Consider the following 20801-nt stretch of genomic DNA (forward strand, 5'->3'; position numbering starts at 1 on the left):
GCAAAATGTTAGATGAAGCACCCTATCCATTAAAAAAATGCAGCATTTCACATAATTAGGCAGTGTCACTTAAACTTAAAGAGACACTGAAGTGAAAAAAAAATTATGATATTATGATTTGTATGTGTAGTACAGCTAAGGGAGCGCGTCGCTAGCGGCGGCCGATCCGATCAGGTATACATTACCTGACGCTGGCTCCCGGGCGTCTTCTCCGCATCTTCTCCGCGCTGCACCCGCTCCATCCCGGCGCTTCCTGTCACTGCAGTGACCAGGAAGTTCAAATAGAGGGCGCTCTATTTGAACTTCCTGGTCAAGGAGTGACACAGGAAGCGCCGGGATGGAACGGGTGCAGCGCGGAGAAGATGCGGAGAAGATGCCCGGGAGCCAGCGTCAGGTAATGTATGCGCGGGGGGGGGGGGGGGACGGGCGGCAGCGGCGTCTCCACAGATTGTGATCGGTTTCAGGCTGAAATCGATTCATAATCTGTTTGCAGTAAAGGCAGCCATACGATCCCTCTCTGATCAGATTCGATCAGATAGGGATCTGTCAGCTGGTCGACTCTGATGGCAAATCGACCAGTGTATGGCTACCTTTAGTCGTGGAGGGGGCTGTTATCTGACTTTTATTATCTCAACTGTAATTGAACTGTTTACTTTTCCTCTGGCAGAGGAGAGGTCATTACTTCACAGACTGCTCTGAAAAACTCATTTTGAATGCTGAGTGTTGTGTAATCTGCACATAATATAGAATGACGCAATGTTAGAAAAAACACTATATACCTGAAAATAAAAATATGAGAATATTTTCTTTGCTGCTAATCTTCTAGTAATTATTCATAGTACACAACCAATTCACTATATCATATTTTTTTTCCGATTCAGTGTCTCTTTAACTAGGCAGAGTTACTTGGCTTCTGTACTGAGTACTGACTGGTCTGGCTTTCTGCCGGGTAGTCTGGCAGTCTCCCATAGCATTCCCAGACCTTCTAGTGGACCCCCTCCCATAGTCCGACAAGCCTCCCATTGAGGCACCACAGCTCCCAGCATACCCCCATAGAATAACCACAGCTCCCTGCATGCCACCATAGAATAACCACAGCTCCCTGCATGTCACCATAGAATAACCACAGCTCCCTGCATGCCACCATAGAATAACCACAGCTCCCTGCATGCCACCATAGAATAACCACAGCTCCCTGCATGCCACCATAGAATAACCACAGCTCCCTGCATGCCACCATAAAGGGACTCCAGCACCCAGCATGACACCACAGTTCCCAACATGCCCCCTTAGAGGCACCAAAGCACCCAATATACCCCACATTGATGCATCACAGCTCCAAGCATGCTGAACATTGAGGCACCACAGCTCCCAGCATGTCCCCATAGAGGCTCCACAGCTCTGACTCTGCCAGGGGGCACCCCAGAATAGATCCGTGGAACGTGCCACTGATATTCAGGGCTAGCAACGCCCCAGCTCACATGTGCTTATAGGGCTGGAGGAAGCCCCAGGTATTCTATTTCTTAGTCTCTGGTCTACTTTAAATTAGATCTTACCTTGTAACTGAAATTACAGTTTAGGGTGGCCCAATACTCCCAGACACATCCAGTGCATAGCACTGATCTCTGTTCTGTGGTTCTGTCCGGCAGGGAAAGGGTTACTGGTGCTGTCGGGACAGAAGTGGCATCAGCACCGCAAGCTGCTCACTCCGGGGTTCCACTATGATGTCCTGAAGCCGTATGTCAAAATCATGTCAGACTGCGCCAACGTCATGCTGGTAAGGATTAATTAGGCAAAGAAATAAATGGATTGTCTTGCAGGGACTGGGAAAGAATAACTGACCTATTATACAATTAAAGGAACACTATCAAAAACCAAGTGTTGACAATGTACAAATAATGTCCAAGTAGCTGTGCAAACATTTTTTCTACACTAAGGGCTCTATTCATAAAACATTTGCGGTAAAAAAAAAATCTTGGAGGGAAAACACCACATCGGTATTTTAGACTTTTGTGTGCTAATTCATATAAATGATTACACTTGCGATAATAGGTCGGGGAATTCCCGCACTAAACTGGTGGTGCTGCTGAGTTGTTACATTTGCTGGCTGAGTTGATACATTTTTTTCCTGCAGAGAAAGCCTTAGGGTCCGTTCACACTGCACGCGTTTCCAGCCGCGTTTTGGAAACGCGTGCAGGTGGCCAAAACGCACGACATCAGACATTGCATAGAGTGCAATGTCTGATGTTCACACTGCATGCGTTCCGGACCTGTGCGGTCCGGGAACGCATGCTGCACGCAGATTTTGCAAAAACGCGTGGCTGTCCCATTCACTTTTCAGTGATGGGATCAGCCACGCAACGCACACAAACGCGGATGGCCATGCGTTCGTACGCGTTGCGGTCCGCACGCGTTCCGCACGCATGGCCATCCGCATTTCTGATCTAAACGGCCCCTTAGTATAAAGGAGGCAGCCCCAGCATCCCATTACATGTGCATTTTCTGCCTCTCCTTCTCCTGAATCTGCACTAAGGGCTCTTTCACATTAGGGCAGATTTTCTGCGTTTCAACGCAACGGGTAAAGTTTGCGTTACCCAAGGTGAAATGAAAGTCCATAGACTTTCATTTTAGCTTTCACATATAACACAGCCTTTTTGTGCGTTGCGTTACACTGCACCCAGGCGCAGTTTTTCGGCCGACGCTAGCTTTATGCGTTACAATGTTAGTCAATGTAAAACGCACACTATGCGCGTTTTTAATCCGTTAACACAGGCAATCAGTCCCAGAATGCAACAGAGGAACAATGTGGAAAGTTGAAAACTAAAAGAAAAAAAAATTACCTGCGTTTTCCTATGTGCTGTAACGCATTGAAAACGGATTAAAAACGCACACTCACTGCAGTGCAACGCATATTAAAACGCATACAACAAAACGTATGCTTTGAGCGTTCTCTAACGCAAGCTCGGATGTGAAAGAGCCCTGACTCTGTCCATTAGTCTTCCTAAACAATCTATTTAATTGCTGCAGCTTAGAAGAACTTCAATAAATGTTACACATGCAGGCTTTCTGATGTGACATATATCTGAAAACAGGTACCCAAGGGGTTAAAAAAACACAGCCTTGGCATTCCGGAATGCCTTGTCTGCTCTCCTCTCACTGCAGCTGCCTGGGAGGTCTTTCTCATTCACTTGCTGTTATCTTGACTGTTACCCCTGGCTTATCGACTTATCTAAACAGCCGGGTTTCTCCGCACACATTCCGCCTGCTCTAATCTTTATGAATTAACCTTCAGTGACATGTGTTGTGATAATCTCCGCACAAGGCGGTACTTTCCCCGCACTGCACAGGAATGTCAGATTCTCATGCGGAAACAGCTTTTATGAATGCCCACTTTGCTAAATGGTTGGAAAAGTCAACTGTTTTGAGCGGAAAACTTGCGGTAAAGTTTTATGAATAGAGCCCTTTATGTTAAATATCAGAGGCAAAAGCTGTAATTGGATGTGTGTAGGTTGTAGCTGCATTGGAACAAATCATTAGCAAAGGTTGAGCCTGTGCTTCAATTTTACACAGCCAGTGCTATTTTTTGCATGTGAGACTTCAGATTATTTTTCTTTGAAAGCAAAAGCAAAACCTTTAGTATGAAATGCCTGGGTGTCAGGTTTCACATACAATTACAAATATCTATGCTGCACATAACAGATACATTTCCTCTGCTCTCGGTGCAGACAGCTCATTCAGAGACACAAGCATCAGCATTTAAGCTAGTAAGACCTGTGATCTTCTAAAGATATAAAGTACACACAGGGTTAACAGATACAGGGAGAGGGATTCCCCATTCCCCTCACTGGTCCATAACCCTGATCAGCCTGGCCTTCAGTGACATGTGAAAGGAGTTTGAGAACAGTAAACAAAGAGATAAGCAGTGAAATGTACACAGCAGTAGTTAGGAGCACTTCATAAACTATTCCTATCCCAGTTAAAAAGAAACATGTTAATATATAGTGTTCCTTTAAAGTCCTTCTCCAGGCAGGGTCCTTTCTGGCCATATTGGTGCCCTAGGCATGGCAACTTCTGTACCCCCCATTGCAATGTGAATAGGAAGATCGTATCCTACTTTACCTTATATACTCGCGTGTAACCCATATGGACCGTAAGCACCAGGCTCCGGCTGGAATCCACCAGACACTGACTCAGATGAGATTATCAAAGATTTATTTGCAACTAAACAGTGGTAGTAGTTGGAATCAGCGCAAAACACTTCAATGTCACAACACACCTCCCTTGCACATCAAAGGTCAATAATGCACAATCTCTAGTCTTCACAGCCGGTGCACTGGTAAAACCTGCGGAAGGAAACGGTTAGTTACATACAAATTATAGTGAGCTACAATAGGTCTTCTTGTACAACAATCAACCACTTTACAGCATATACAGATCACAGTACCGATGTTGGGCGTGGGCTGGGGAAAGGGCGGGTCTACTGAGCAATTCAGTCCAATACCTAATCAGTTCTTAGTCCCTTTTGCTCAGCAAAACTTTGGGGGAAACTCATGACAGTTTGCAATATGGTACTGAATAGTTGACAGTTCGTTGGTTGGTCCAATCAGGACATTCACCTTGCTCCGAGATCTTTTAGACTCTTTAGGTTGTATTTGTAGCGCTCAATACACTTTACTCTTAATACCTCCCCTCTGGATTAGGCTTCCCAAAACAACAAACAAAATAAAATATAAATCAAAGAATCAAAAAGTGTTAAAGCAAAATAAAGATAAATAAAATAAAATATAAAGTAAACGATGCACCCCTCTATACGATCAACACCACCCTCCTACAATAGAACTCTCTTTAAGTGCACTTTGACTTTAAGGCTGAATAAGCTCTGAACTTTGCAACGTTGCAACAATTTGTATTCCAACTTAGTTAACTCTGTATCTTGATCAGGTATCACCTGGTTTCTCCTGCAGTATACTTTAATATCACAAGATGCAATATAACTCCTCCTCTTCCACTTAGCTTTTTAATACTGACAGGTTCTCTTTAGATATCAGACTCTTTGTAATTATGCAGAACACATCATCTGAAGAACATATGGGCCCATATGCAATTAACTTTTTCTCCTGAATTATGTCCTAGGTGATCATTTTCACATTCTTTTTAAAATAACTTTTCAGCATTTTACAATTGAAAAAAATACCCAAAAGTTGGAAAAAAAGTGCTATCAAAATTATTTTACGTATTTTTTGCTTGACGGTGGTTTAGAAGGTATTTTATGAAAAGGTGTGAAAAAATCACCTAGGAGAAAACTCAGGAGAAAAAGTGAATTGCATATGGCCCATGAAGTTTAACTCTTGACTTGAAACGGACTTGACAGGACTTGATACTTAGGCCCATATGCAATAATATTTTTCACCTGTGTTATCTCCTAGGAGAGAAGTTTCATCCTCTCTTTAAACATAATCGTTAGCATTTTATAACTGAAAAAGTACTAGAAAGTTGGTGAAAAAGTACTATCAAATTTATTTTGAGTATTTTCTTGCTTGCTGGTGAAAATATCACCTGGGAGAAAACTCAGGAGAAAAAGTGAATTGCATATGGCCCTTAGTCTTAAAGGCACCACACACATAGCAATGCTTTAGTAATCTGGAACCCTCTTTCGGGGGGGGGAGGTTACACGCGTATAAGCCATATTTTTCAGCACAAAAATGTGCTGAAACGTTACCCCCTCAGCTTATATGCGAGTCAGTGGAGCAGAACGGATGGTAGAGCAGGTTGTGTTACTGGCAGAGGAGTGTAATGATCGCGCATTAGTGATCCTGCTCTTGCCATCTGGCTCCCTGCTGTGTCTGCGCCCCCCATCCCCTGCAACATGTTGTGCAGAGTGCGCTGCTCAAGACTGCCTGTGTCCCCAGGCTGTGTGACAATCGCTGTGTCTCATATCTATGCGCTGCGTAATATGTTGGCGCTTTATAAATACAATAAATAAATAAATAATAAATAAATGTCATCTAGTGGCATCTTGAGACACAGCTCTATCATTCTTGAAGCACATCTGGCTATGGGGAGGTGGGATAACTTGTACTGGGGGCACATCTGGCTACTGTGAAGGAGGTTATACTGGGGAGGAGGCTTATACATGAGTCAATCACTTTTTCCTGGTTTCAGAGTGGAAAGTGGGTATCTCGGCTTTTACGCTGAGATACCCACCCAATGATTTACATTCTGACATTTATCACATGGTGACATTTTTACTGCTGGCAGGTGATGTCAGTGGAAGAAGATGCTGCTTGTTTTTTTTTTCGCAGTTGGAAACAGCTGTTATTTCCCACAATGCAACAAGGTTTCCACAGTGTGATGTCAGCACCATGGTCCTGACATCACACTGTGGGAGGGGTTTCACCACAATATCAGCCATACAGAGCCCCCTGATGATCCGTTGGTGAAAAGGAATAGATTTCTCATGGTAAAGGGGGTATCAGCTACTGATTGGGATGAAGTTCAGTTCTTGGTTACGGTTTCTCTTTAAAGTGACAATAACCTTAGATTGACATTTTGTTTGATCTTAACTAGGATAAATGGGAGCATGTGGTCTCAGACACGAAGCCAGTGGAACTCTTCCATTACGTCAGCCTCATGGCGCTGGACTCCATCATGAAATGTGCCTTCAGCTACCAGAGCAACTGCCAGCTTAACAGGTCAGTAGTCTCTCAGTAGTTTTGCTTTTTACATGTAGTGTTCTGTGGACACCTAGGGGTTGATTCTAAGAACTTCTCTTATTACCCATTTCAGCTCTAAGGGTTTCTTCCCTTAAAACAGGAGGATCAGCCATACTATGCCAGGAAAAAACAACAACACATATATAAGTAGATACTCTATCTACTTACAGAACAGATGTATTTTACTGTCCACTTTTTAATTTCAGTTAATTTTATATAGTAAATGATGAGAATTCTGTTCCTGGCAGGGGCCATGTCTTTTCCCCATAGTGTGAAGCTAAATTCTGATGTAATTTCCTCCCTTAAGTTTTTTTTCTTTTTCTCCTCCAATCTGCTGTGTCATCTCTGGCTTGCATGTAAACGAGTGTGAGCACAGGATCATTTTGCAACCTCAGCCTGTCACACTGAAGTGTGGTCAATCCAATCACAAAGAAGCAGAAATGTGGGCGGGAGAGGAATTCTAATGACAAGCTTTTTCCTTGGCGATGGCATAGAATAAGAGGCAGGGTGACTGAGAAAAGATAACTACAGCAGAGACAGTTCTGAATAGATTGCGGTGCTTGCAACGCAGGGTGAGATTCCTGGCAGCATTACTAACAGATTGCAGTGTTTAAATGGAATTTGATTTTGTGGCTGACAATCCCACTTTAAAGTGTACCAGAGACGAAGCACCCTCATGCATTTTACCATATGCATCAGTGAGAACATTAGAGAAAACACCTACCCTGCTCTCTGCTTCATCCTTCACTGCTCAGCCTGCTTCTTATCAGCTCTGATAAAATCCCTGACGGAGCATTCAGTCTGGCTTTGCTCAGGAATCATTATAGCTGAGCCATTGTAGCAGAGCCAGAAGGGGGCAGGCTTGGGCTTGAAAAGACATCAGAGAAGGCAGACTCAGCTATAATGATTCCTGAGCAAAGCCAGACTGAATGCTCAGTCAGGGATTTTATCAGGGCTGATAACAAGCAGGCTGAGCAGTGAAGGATGAAGCAGAGAACAGGTGATATATTTTCAAGCCCAAGCCTGCCCCCTTCTGGCCCTGATACAATGGCTCAGCTATAATGATTCCTGAGCAAAGCCAGACTGAATGCTCAGTCAGGGATTTTAACAGGGCTGATAACAAGCAGGCACATGTTAGCTCTCTTCCCATTCATTTGGCAATAACTTTATCAATAAATATTATACCTAAATGATACATTGTTTGTTTGTTTTTTGCTACAAATTGGGCTTTTTTTGGGAGGTACTTTTTGCTAAGAACTAATTTGTGTATGCATTTTAACGGACTAATAAGAAAATGATTTTAAAAAAGTATTCTTTTCAGATTTCAGCCATTATAGTTTTAAAATACAACATGTGACTGTAGATAAAACTTACACATTTTATGTCCCCATTTGTCCTGGTTATTACATTTAAATTTTGTCCCTAGTAATATGTATAGCGACACTATTTTATTTGGAAATAAAGCTATATTTTTTCCATTTAAGGTTATTGTTTTTCTCATTGTACTCTATCAATAATTACAAGCCCTGATTTGCAAAATAACAATGATATACCCTCATGGCATATATGTACATTTTATTTGTGGACAAATATAGTAGTGTAGAGCACTAATATATTTGTCCACTAGATGGCACCTTGGTGCGTAGAAAGCTGAATCAGCGCTTTCTATGCAAAACGAAAAGGGAAGTTAGGTTTTTTCTTCAATTTTTTAGTCTGAAGTAATATGAAATCTGGTGGGGCATAAATATACTGCCTCGGGAGGGATCCCTCCTTACTTTTTTGCCTTCTCTTGCTGTCAAACTCTAGTCCTCCTCAAGGGTTGCGCTCCTCACACATTTTTTGGCACAGCTCAAATAATTGTTGGGACTGGATAAGGAAAGTTCATCATATAGAACACAATTCTCCATTTCTAAGTCCTAAACACTGGCATGGATATGACCCTCCAGGACTGGAGTTTGACATCTCTGCACCAGACCAAAAAAAGACCATTTTTGGAAGGGGAGATAGGTGGACGCATCAAATTCTATGTATTCTACAGTATTCGTCTAGACATTTTCCATGGTATTGGAAAAACTCCCATCTTGTACGACTTTTCCAGGCGCTCCAGATATTTAGTATATATGCAAACCTAAGCCCGTTTAAAAACTCCCTCTAGGCCTATTTTTCTCGCCGTGTGCACCTCCGCCACCCGCCGCGCACGCACACCACCCGCCGATGCGCGCTCCTGCCGCGCACGCACCCGCCTGCTCACACGCCGCCCGCTCGGCTCCCTGGCCCCGTCCTCCTGTCTCTGTGAAGCTGGGTCCGTGCTGCGCACATGCGCAGTAGCAAAAAAATGCACAGACCCAGCTACACAGGGACAGCGTGACGCAGGGACACAGAGGTTTTATTATAGAGGATATATATATATATATATATATATATATATATATATATATATATACCGTATATTAAAGTGCACTGAAACTAAGCATTACCTCTTTGCTCTTAAAGATTATTTACAGCCTTAAACTTACTATCACCCAAAAAAAAAAAAAAAAAGAAACAACACAGCACTTTTTCTGCAATGGAAAGCACCTTCAGCTTTTGAACCGTATTCGAAGAGGTGATAACATTATATTTTGTTTACATTCCTCTGTTGATACAATTAGTTACAGCCCAGCCGGCCCTGTGCTGAATTGGAACTGTGCTGAGCTGACAAGCAGAGACAGATGATAAATTATCACTAGATAGCTGCTGTATTTATACATTAATATCTATGAATAAAATGCCATGGCAGCATTCAGAGCAGATAAAATGCACGTTGGGAACTTGTAATCAGGGATGCTCGGATGTGCCTCATCCACGAATTCGGCAATCCGCGTGGTTGCAAAAAAAAATCCGCATTCGGCCCCGCCGCATGCGGATTTTCGTCCGCGTCCACGCAACCACGCGGATTTTTTCCCGTGAATGGCGTAATCACGCGTGGATTCCCGCCCGGAGGCGGATTTTCTTTTAACGTTAATAACAAAGCCCCCATACATGCTACAGTCCCCCAAATAGCATGGATTATCGAGGTGATAAGGGGCAACATAACTTCAACATAAAAAATTCCCAAAATTTTTTCTTTTTCTAGAGAAAATGGATTTTAAAGTGAAATCAACACTTTAAATGGGGCTATTAATTGGTAATAAGTGGTTTTAAAAAGGGATATACGCGTTAAGCAGTCAAAGAGGTGAAGGCGAGTTCCAATGGCACTTGGCGGCGAAGGTACCGCTGGAGGAGGATGAGTGGCTGACGGCAAAAAGGCTCCAGAGAGGTTTTTGTAATTTTGTTTTTTTTTGCAGCAATTAGCAATGACATCGCAGCAGAGTTGTCAGTGGACACGGGCAGTGTGAACGCAGAGTGCAGTGGTGGTAGCGACTGAGTCAGGAGAAGGACTATGCGGGCGGTCAGTTCAGCAGCACAGAAGGACCACAGCAACATACTGGTGGTAGTAGCAGCACAGCGTCATAGTGCTGGCCAAAAAATTAAATGCACCCGGCGACCCGGGCAGTGTGAACGCAGAGTGTAGTAGCGACTGAGTCAGGAGAAGGACTATGCGGGCGGTCAGTTCAGCAGCACAGAAGGACCACAGCAACATACTGGTGGTAGTAGCAGCACAGCGTCATAGTGCTGGCCAAAAAATTAAATGCACCCGGCGACCCGGGCAGTGTGAACGCAGAGTGTAGTAGCGACTGAGTCAGGAGGACAAAGCGGGCGGTCAGTTCAGCAGCAGCAGCACAGTAGTAGTAGCACAGCGTCATAGTGCTGGCAAAAAATTAAATGCACCCGGCGACCCGGGCAGTGTGAACGCAGAGTGTAGTAGCGACTGAGTCAGGAGGACAAAGCGGGCGGTCAGTTCAGCAGCAGCAGCACAGTAGTAGTAGCACAGCGTCATAGTGCTGGCCAAAAAATTAAATGCACTCGACGACCCGGGCAGTGTGAACGCAGAGTGTAGTAGCGACTGAGTCAGGAGGACAAAGCGGGCGGTCAGTTCAGCAGCTCAGAAGGAGGACCATGGCAACTTACTGGTAGTAGTACCATAACACCAAAAAATTAACCAAGGTAGGCACTAGGCAGGTAGTAAATGTCTTTATAAAGGCAGGCATAGTTAACAGCACATGCAGCAGCCACTTCATGTCCCCCTGTGTCCGACAATAGGGGCCAGGAACTCATCTTCCACCCAAGCCTGGTTGATTTTCAGGAAGGTGAGTTTGTCCACAGAGGCGTGGGAGAGCCGAGAGCGCTTTTCTGTGACCACGCCACCGGCCGCACTAAAGCATCTCTCCGAGAGGACACTGGAAGGAGGGCAGGATAGGAGTTCCAGGGCGTACTGGGAAAGCTCGCTCCAGATGTCCAGTCTCTTGACCCAGTACTCCAAGGGGTCCACGGGGCTGTCGGTGTCATTGAGCCCACTGGATGACCTCATATAGTCAGACACCATGGTGGTCAGTCGTTGCTTGTGCTGGTTGGTGGTGGATGCTGTGGCGGGCACCTCTGTTCTGGGCTGCTGCACTGCATACAGGCTCTTGCTTAGGCTCTTCAGGTCTCCGGGGCGCCAGTTGCTGCTGCTGCTGCTGGTGGTTGTTGTTGTGCTGCTAGTGGCAATGGCAGGCACCTCTTGCTGGCTTGGCAGAGCAGTTACAGTGGGGGTGGAAGGCTGGGGGAATGCTTCCAGTAGTCTGCGCACAAGGGCCTCCTTCAACTCCCTTGTGCGTTGCTCGGTGGTGGATGGCGTCATTAAGTCTCCCAGCTTCCCCTTCAGACGGGGATCAAGCATCAAGGTAATCCAGATGTCCTCCCTTGAACACATCTGGATCACCCGGGGGTCCCTGCGAAGGCAGCGCAACATGTGCACAGCCATGGGAAACAAGTGGGCCCTGCCAGCAAGATCTTCCTCGTCCTCGCCATTGTCCCATAACGCATGCCTGTCCTCTTCCTGTGCCATGTCGTTGTCCTCCTCAAACCGCCATCCACGTACAACGCCTGCTGCACTCTGCTCCTCCTCCTCCTCCTCATTCAGGTTAGGGACCTCCAACTCTTCCACTACCTGCTGTGAGCCCTCCTCTGAGTTGGACTGTGCTGCCATCTGCTCCTGTTCTTCCAACTGCCTCAGGGCTTCATCCCCACGCTCAATTAAATTGTCCATTGCCTGCTCCAGTAGACAAACCAAGGGCACCCACTGGCACACAGAGGCCCGCTCCTCACTGACCATCTTGGTTGCCTCCAGGAAGGGACTCAGCACCAGGCATACTTGCTGCATCAGTGTCCACTGAGTGGCAGTAATCATGGGGACTTGCTGGTTGCTGGGGACACTTGGGTCTAGCATGTAGGCCCTAAGAGCCAGCCTGTGCTGACACAGCCGCTCCAATATGGCCAGAGTCGAATTCCAGCGAACTGGCATGTCGATGATCATCCGGTGTTGTGGCCTTCCATACTGCTGCTGTAAGGTGGACAAGAGTGCAGAGGCAGTGGCTGACAGGCGGAAAAAGCGTACCACCGCCCGGGCATCCTGCAGCAGCTCGCTCATCCCCTGGTAGGTGCGCAAGAAGCGCTGCACCACAAGATTGAGCACGTGGGCCAAGCAGGGGATGTGCTGGAGGTTTCCCTGCTGCACTGCTGCCACCAGGTTGGCCCCGTTATCGGCTGCCACATACCCCACTTCCAGGCCTCTGGGGGTCAGCCACTTCCGCTCCTGCTTCCTGAGGGCGGCCAGGACGTTGGTGGCCGTAAGCCTCTCCTTCCCCAGGGTCACCAATTTTAAAAGGGCTTGGCAGTGCCGAGGCTTGGCGCTGCTGCTGCCGAGGCGGGCTTGCTTTCCGGGTGCTGAGGGAGTGTCGTGACAGGACCCTTCTGCATCCCCCCTGATCCCGCGTGGTGGCACCACTAGCTGGGCTGATGCGCTTTTGTCCTCCCTCCCTTCCATCAGTGTCACCCAGTGGGCCGTAAAGGACAGGTATCGACCTGTCCCAAATCTGCCACTCCACGAGTCCATGGTCACGTGGACCCGCTTGCCCACAGAGTAGTCCAGGGAACGGGCCACGTTTTCCACCGCAAACTTGTGGAGTGCTGGGATCGTGCTCCTGCTGAAATAGTGGCGACTGGGGACTTGCCACTCGGGGATGCCAAATTGGAGCAGCGTCCGCATGGCGCTCCCCTCCTGCACCAGGGAGTAGGGAAGCAGCTGTGATGCCATGGCCCGGGCCAGCAAGCCAATTAGTTTGCGGATCCGCCTGTGGCTTGGAGGCAGAGGCTTGGTCAGACCCTGAAAGGTGTCGCTCAGCAGGGTCTGACGACGCTGGGATGCAGGGGAGACAGAGGAGAGAGACGAACACTGGCTGCCAGCCTCAATGTCTGTGTCCTGAGTAGCCGAGGTGGAAGAGCGCTTGCGTGCTACTACTGCTGCTGCTGTGGGGGATTCACGACCCTGAGGGAGGGATGATGCTGCTGCGCTGGTGGGCCTTCTGCTCTCAGGAACCCCTGCCAGCAGTGCCTGCTTCCTCTTAAACTCCGCATACTCGCGGCAGTGGCGGCTTCTCAGGTGGCCCTGGAGGGATGAGGTACCCATCTTGCTCAGACTTTTCCCACGGCTCAATCTTTTGCTGCATAACCTGCACACAGCATACCTTTTGTCATCAGTACATTCCTCAAAGCAATCCCACACTGGTGACTTTAATTTACTGCGGCCCCCACTAGCAGAGGGTGCAGCGGAACAATGTGTGGTAGTAGTTGCCGGGGGTTGCATGGTGGTGGTGCCGGCTGAAGCAGTGTCCTGTCTACTTCCTCCACGCCCACTGCTGCCGATGCCCCTGCCCCTGCCTGACATATGGCGATATCCTTGCCTAGGCCGAGGTGACTCGTCATCCTGCTCTGCCTCTGACCATTCTTCCACGGACTCAGCAGGCTGCACATAGTTAGGGTCCACAACGTCGTCATCATCAGCAGCATCATCATAATCCAGCTCTTCCTCTGACTCCCCCGCCTCCTCTTCTGTCCCTACATCCCCAGACACAGACCCCTCTTCTTCATCACCAGAACTCAACAACGCTTGTGATTGTGGCCCGATCTCAATCTCTGCCACATCAGTCCCCAGTAAGTCCTGAGCTTCTTGCATCAGCAGGTTCCCAGAAGCCGGACTGAGGGACAGAACGCTGTCATCCTGGGAGGGCTGCTGACCAGTGGGTGCTGGGGTGGATGTCACAACAAGCGTGGGACGTTGGCTGCTGCTGCTGCTGCTTGGAGTGGTGCTCACAGTAGAGGTCTGGGAGGAAGTCATGATGTCCATGAGTACGTCAGGTTCCATTTGCTCAACCACCACACGGGGACCAGAAACTTTAAAATATTTGGACAATGGCGTCCGCTGACTCGGCCCAGGCTTTGCTGCCCCCCTTTCTGCTGCATCACGACCACGTACAGCTGGGCGTCCTCTCCCTGGACGTGGAGCAGTCCCAGAAGTGGCTGAGGCAATTGAACTCCCTTTCCTCTCACCCCGCGAAACCCTGCCAGACATGTTGCTAGTAATGAATCACTGGATGCAGTGGGCACAGTACAAGGTCACTGAAGGATGCAGTGGGCACAGCAGTGGGCACTGGATATACAACTAGGTCACTGAAGGATGCAGTGGGCACAGTACAAGGTCACTGAAGGATGCAGTGGGCACAGCAGTGGGCACTGGATATACAACTAGGTCACTGAAGGATGCAGTGGGCACAGTACAAGGTCACTGAAGGATGCAGTAGGCACAGTACAAGGTCACTGAAGGATGCAGTGGGCACAGCAGTGGCCACTGGATATACAACTAGGTCACTGAAGGATGCAGTGGCCACAGTACAAGGTCACTGAAGGATGCAGTGGGCACAGCAGTGGGCACTGGATATACAACTAGGTCACTGAAGGATGCAGTGGGCACAGTACAAGGTCACTGAAGGATGCAGTAGGCACAGTACAAGGTCACTGAAGGATGCAGTGGGCACAGCAGTGGCCACTGGATATACAACTAGGTCGCTGAAGGATGCAGTGGCCACAGTACAAGGTCACTGAAGGATGCAGTGGGCACAGCAGTGGGCACTGGATATACAACTAGGTCACTGAAGGATGCAGTGGGCACAGCAGTGGGCACTGGATATACAACTAGGTCACTGAAGGATGCAGTAGGCACAGTACAAGGTCACTGAAGGATGCACTGGGCACAGCAGTGGGCACTGGATATACAACTAGGTCACTGAAGGATGCAGTGGCCACAGTACAAGGTCACTGAAGGATGCAGTGGGCACAGTACAAGGTCACTGAAGGATGCAGTGGGCACAGCAGTGGTCACTGGATATACAACTAGGTCACTGAAGGATGCAGTGGCCACAGTACAAGGTCACTGAAGGATGCAGTGGGCACAGCAGTGGGCACTGGATATACAACTAGGTCACTGAAGGATGCAGTGGGCACACAAGGATGTCACACTGTGTAATGAGATGCTCATATGCCAGCGAGCGAGCAGTGGGCACTGGGCAGGGCACAAGGTCACTGACAGAATGAATGAACAGCGCTGGCAGAGAGTGGCGGCGCCGGCGGTGTGACTGGCTGCCTGCAAATAGTACAAGTGTATAACTGTCACTGGAATATACAAGTGAACACTGCAGCTGCACTAACCTGCCTGCCTGCACTCTACACACAGATAATCCCCACTCCCACTACACTGCAGCACTGAACCTGCCTGCACAGCACTACACACAGTTAAATAATCACTAGACTCCCACTACACTACACTGACTACAACTAACTACAGCAATCACTCACTGACTAGCTAACTGTGTACAGTATAAGAGCAGTGTTAGCAAAAAAAACCGCTTTGTTTTTAACACAATAAATGCACTTGCTCAAACAACAATGGCCTGGAGATAATCCTCTCAGCACCACAGTCTAGCAAGGACAGAGCTTTTCCATCATGGCCGCCGCTTTATATTCAGGAGGGGAGGGCATAGCTCCCCTCCTGTGATTGGTTGCTAGGGCCTGGCTGGGGCCCTCTGATTTCTGTCCGCATTCACGCGTAGCCGAAGCAGATTTTCGTGGTTGAAAATCTATTCACGGCTTAGCGTGTCCGAGGCGGAATGCGTCAAAATGGTCGTGAATCCACGCGTAAGCGTGATCACGACCTAGCGGTGAGCACCACTGCTTGTAATTTGTAAACAGATGATATTACTTGTGCACAAAAGCAAATATGATAAACTGTAAAAACTAAACTGTAAACTATAGAGAGATATTTCATGAGCAATATTTTGTGAATGAATCTCCCAGTATTTAAATAAGTTCACTACTACTGCTACAAATAAAAGTTTGTCTGTTTTGCTTGTTGCTTTTATACAGCGAGAATGAATACATTAAGGCTGTCTATAAGCTCTCTCACCTGGTGGATGTCAGAGCTCGCACCTTTCCGTATCACAATGATCTGATCTTCAGTCTGAGCCCTCATGGATATCTCTCTCGCAAGGCGCTGAGGACAGCACATGGGCACACAGGTGGGTGTGGCTTATCGATTATTCTTGTGCATGCGTGTTTGTGAGCATGAATACGTGCTTCCTTTGCGCTGCAGGTAATGCCACCATCCATGGTCTGTAGCGCGGCTGAAGGACACATATTTGACTCAAGTCAAGTTTAGAGGGACCCTTTACTGGATTGGAGGGCTGTAGAAGGTTTTGAGAATCCTCAGTGGGAATGGACAGAAATGCCGATTACTGATTTCTGATGAGTCTTTTTTTTTGGACATGTTCTGCATGCTCTGAAGTGAGTTTTTTTTAAACCAGCTTAAAGAACCCCCTTTAAAGTGCAAATAAACTCAGTATTCTCTGCCTCTCTGTTGTAAAATATAACTTTTATGTAAAAAAAAGGATTCCTTACAACAAGTTTTACTTGGTTTCAATTCTGCAGAAGAAACTGAATGGGTCAAGCCTCAGCGCTTACTATATGGAGAACTGCCTTGGCAGAGCTCTCCTGTAGTCTATTGACAGTTGCTGATAAGAACTAATGAGATAATAAACCTGCCTAAACAAACAGAACACAGAGAAGTGAATTTCTTCAGCAACAATATGTGGAATAAAGACTTTTCATTGTGTGCTGCGCAAGAGTTCTGGTCCATTTTAAAAGACTTGAGGTGTGAGATCACACACACACAATTACAAATGTTTAAGTTGCACATAAGATACATTTCCTCTGCTCTCTGCAGAGAGCTCAGTCAGAGACACAGGCAGTGCTTTCTCTCTCTCACACACACACAGAGTTAACAGATGCACTGTGGGGGAATTCCCCCACCCCTCATGTCTCAGTCTGCCGCCAGAATTGCCGTCAGAAAAGTGTGAAAGGAATTTGCTAACAGTAAACAAAGCGATAATAATTCAAATGTATACACCAGTGCTTAGCAGCACTTCCCAAACATTTCCTATCTCAATTGAAAAACACATTTTAATTAATAGTGTTTTTTAAGGACATTCCAATTGGCAGCAATTTACCAGGTGGTAAATGAGAATTTCTTGATAAAGGAAATGCAAAGAAAACACAGATATAAAAGTCCTGACTACAACAATTAACAAGGAAAGGACAAAAGGAAAGATACTGGGCTTCAGGAGGGGTAGTGGATAATGCACTTAAGGGCCTGGAGGGGTTAATGGCTGCAATACTTTATTCTCCCCAAGTGCAGCTGTTTATTCTTCCTGGTCCCCAAGTGCAACCATTAACTTTGCTGGGTAGACTTATACTTGAGTCAATAAAAATTCCAGCCTAAAGATGGCCACACACCATACAATTTTTTAAATATCTGTTCAATTTAAGAATTGCAATAAATTTTTCTGACTGATTGTAACATTTCAAAAATATGACCAATGTACCACACACCTATGTAAAATTTTTCCCCAATTATGAAAAAAAGGATTGGAAACTCTGACAAAATTGCTAGGGTGTGTATATTAATAAATTGACAATCTAACACACATCATACAATCTTTAGAAAAATTGAAGAAAAATATCTGGCATTCCGGATCGAAATAAATCGAAGAAAACGGGAAATCCGATCAGATTTTTCAGTCGAATGAAAAAAAAGCTTTCGTTTTTTTTCGGGAGATACGATCGTTTTTATCGAATTGACGTAAAATCGGATCATTTTATTGTATCGTGTGTGGCCACCTTAAAGGGGAACTTCAGTCTAAACAAACATACTGTCATTAAGTTACATTAGTTATGTTAACTAGAATAGATGGGTAATATAATTTTTTACCCACCCTGTTTTAAAAGAACAGGCAAATGTTTGTGATTCATGGGGGCTGCCATCTTTGTCATGGGGGCAGCCATCTTTTTGGTTGAAAAGAGGTGACAAGGAGCAGGAGACACAGTTCCAACTGTCCCGTGTCCTGTTAACCCCTCCCAGCTGCGTGCGCTAGGCTTCAAATGTCAAATTCAAAATGTAAAAAAAAAAATTTGCACCAAAACAGCGGAACGAGAGCAACAACATCAGAAATCCCATCATGCTTTGCACAGCATCAGGGGAAAAAAAGCCTGGGCAGTTTTCTTCTGTGCAGCTAAAAATGAGGCTTGGATAAGAGAAACAAAGTTCTGATGCTGTGAAATTGTTAAAGAAACACCAGGCATTTTCAGTGCTGCTGAGTCGATTTTTAGTCCGGAGGTTCACTTTAAGAGGGTCCAGTGTTGGAGTCGGCTTATACATGAGGTTGACTTATATTTGAGGATATACAGTAAAAAACTTGTTATTAAAAATTAAAAAAAAGTGATAGCATAAAAAAACATAAATAGTTACCTTAGTAACGCAGCCTTTTTTTATATGTATGTCATACGGGTATATCACTATTATTTTTGCAAATTAGGGCTTGTAATTATTGATATAGTATAGGAAACATAAAACAGAAAAAATACACCTCAATTTCTAAAGAAAATATTTTTGCCATACATTGTACTAGGGACACAATTTAAACGTAATGTAATGATCTGCTCGGCTGTCTGTGCAGGCAGGCAGCGTTTTGGCCATTGTTTAGGTTTGCATGCTGCAGGACTCTGGAAAGAAAAGCTTGTGACAGTTTTGCAGCTTGTGCTTGCTGAGGAATTTGCATACGTTGTCATGCAAATTGCCTGGCCTCATTCATTGGAGGCGCGTACTATAAGTACTATGTGTTTCCCACAATGCTTGGCTGATCATCTGGAGAGTGTCAGCCATGCTCTTTGTTTGAAGATCAGCTTAGAGTAATTCTTGGAAACTGTGCTATGCAGGTTCCCTAGTGCAGTTAGGATTGTTTATCTGTTTTGTTTGTCTGTTGCGATTGTCCTGTCCCAATGGTGGTCGACAGGAAATCGTTCTGATCTCTGTTCTTGGAGTATAGCTGGTGCAGCGGTTGCTACCAGCTATCTCTTCTGTTCTGTCTCCTTGGATCACGCTAGCCACTTTGCGCTAGCGCTGTGGATCCTTCTGTTCTGTCTCCTTGGATCGCGCTAGCCACTTTCGCTAGCACTGTGGATCCTTCTGTTCTGTCTCCTTGGATCGCGCTAGCCACTTTCCGCTAGTGCTGTGGATCCTTCTGTTCTGCTACTCTGTACCTGGATCGCGCTAGCCACTTTTGCTAGCACTGTGGATCCTTCTGTTCTGCCTCCCTGGATCGCACTAGCATCCTGCGCTAGTGCTGTGGATCCTTCTGTTCTGCTACTCTGTACCTGGATCGCACTTGTTTCGCACTAGTGCTGTGGATTATTCTGTTCTGTCTTCCTGGATCGCGCTAGCCATTTTCGCTAGTGCTGTGGATCCTATCTCTCGCTTATCCCTGTTTTCGTGTGTCTGTCTTGTCTGCTACGACCGCTTGCAGGAGGCTCGGTGAGGTAACCGTTAAGCAAGCGCTCGCGTCCTCTGTTACATGTTTGTCTGTCGATGGTTAGTTAGGCGTGCTTGTCTCTATTGTGCTTATCACGTGGAGACCGCGCATAACCACGTGCACTGTTGCGAATGAGTGCGGTGTTCGCGGTTAGCTGGGCGTTTGTTATTTTCCGCATCTCCTCATTGTATGATTTGCTGTGCCTTTGCTATCCTCGTATTCTGTTCTGATCTGCCTTGTGTCACGTCTGGCGATCGCACCTCTCGCGATCGCATTCCTATTTCGTATCTGCTGTTGTGTGTGCGCGGTCGCGGGGTGGCGACTAGATTGGCGCACACACATACAATCTGTCCCTTTGCTCGTTCTCATTCGCAATCTCTTCTCTTGCGATTGCGTTCTGCGCTTCGTACAATTCCTGTCTGGCATTTGTGGAAGTACAGAGGATTGGTTCCTCTGCACTCCCCAGCACCATCTGCCGACAGGAATTTCCCTCTACGGGTGCGTAGCACCTTTTGCTGGGTGCCTGCAAATATACGCTTGTGGAGGATTTCCGCCGTATCAGCGCACGCGTTGTGCGCTGCTCACGGAGAAAGTTCCACAATCGTTACACGTAATAACCGGGACTAATGGGTAAATAAAATGTGTGGGTTTTATCTATCGTAGCACATTTTATTTTAAAACTGTAATGGCTGAAAACTGAAAAAAAAAATCATTTTTTTACTTCTTTACTTTAAAATGCATATTAAATAAAGTACTGTATTTTTTGGACTATAAGACTCACTTTTTCTCCCACAAAAACCGGGTAAAAAATAGTATCTGTGTCTTATAGTCCAACTGCAGGGAGTTTGTGAGTGACTTGTGAACGTTTGCTAATATGAACCTTCAACCCCCCACAATGTTGGGGACTCCCTGTACTGTGCCCATGCAGAGGAGGACAAGGAGACAAATGGAGGAACAGAGGGACACAAAGAGGCATAGAGGAGGACACAAGGAGGACAGAGACGGACACACGGGGGACACAGGAGGACACAAGGGGGACAGAGGAGGACACAGGGAGAAACAAGAGGTAAGGCATGAGGGGGCATGAGGTACAAAGGGGGCATAATCCACAAGATGCACCTTCACCATGGATGCACCAGGTTTATCATATATTTTTTCCCCCTGCTTTTTGTCCTCTAAAGCTAGGTGCGTCTTATGGTCAGGAACATCTTAT

General features: G+C 46.4%; 1 protein-coding gene across 1 annotated transcript in view; it reads left to right on the forward strand.

Moving 5' to 3' along the window:
- LOC137520729 (cytochrome P450 4A5-like) overlaps positions 1–20801 on the forward strand; it is a 40756-nt gene that overhangs the window by 6192 nt on the left and 13763 nt on the right. Inside the window, exons 4-6 of the mRNA XM_068239027.1 lie at positions 1650–1777; positions 6568–6692; positions 16092–16243. Of these exons, the coding sequence (XP_068095128.1) occupies positions 1650–1777; positions 6568–6692; positions 16092–16243 (405 nt within the window). The remainder of the gene's footprint in view (positions 1–1649; positions 1778–6567; positions 6693–16091; positions 16244–20801) is intronic.

The sequence above is a fragment of the Hyperolius riggenbachi genome, chromosome 6 (genome assembly GCF_040937935.1).
Source record: "Hyperolius riggenbachi isolate aHypRig1 chromosome 6, aHypRig1.pri, whole genome shotgun sequence".
Classification (NCBI taxonomy): domain Eukaryota; kingdom Metazoa; phylum Chordata; class Amphibia; order Anura; family Hyperoliidae; genus Hyperolius; species Hyperolius riggenbachi.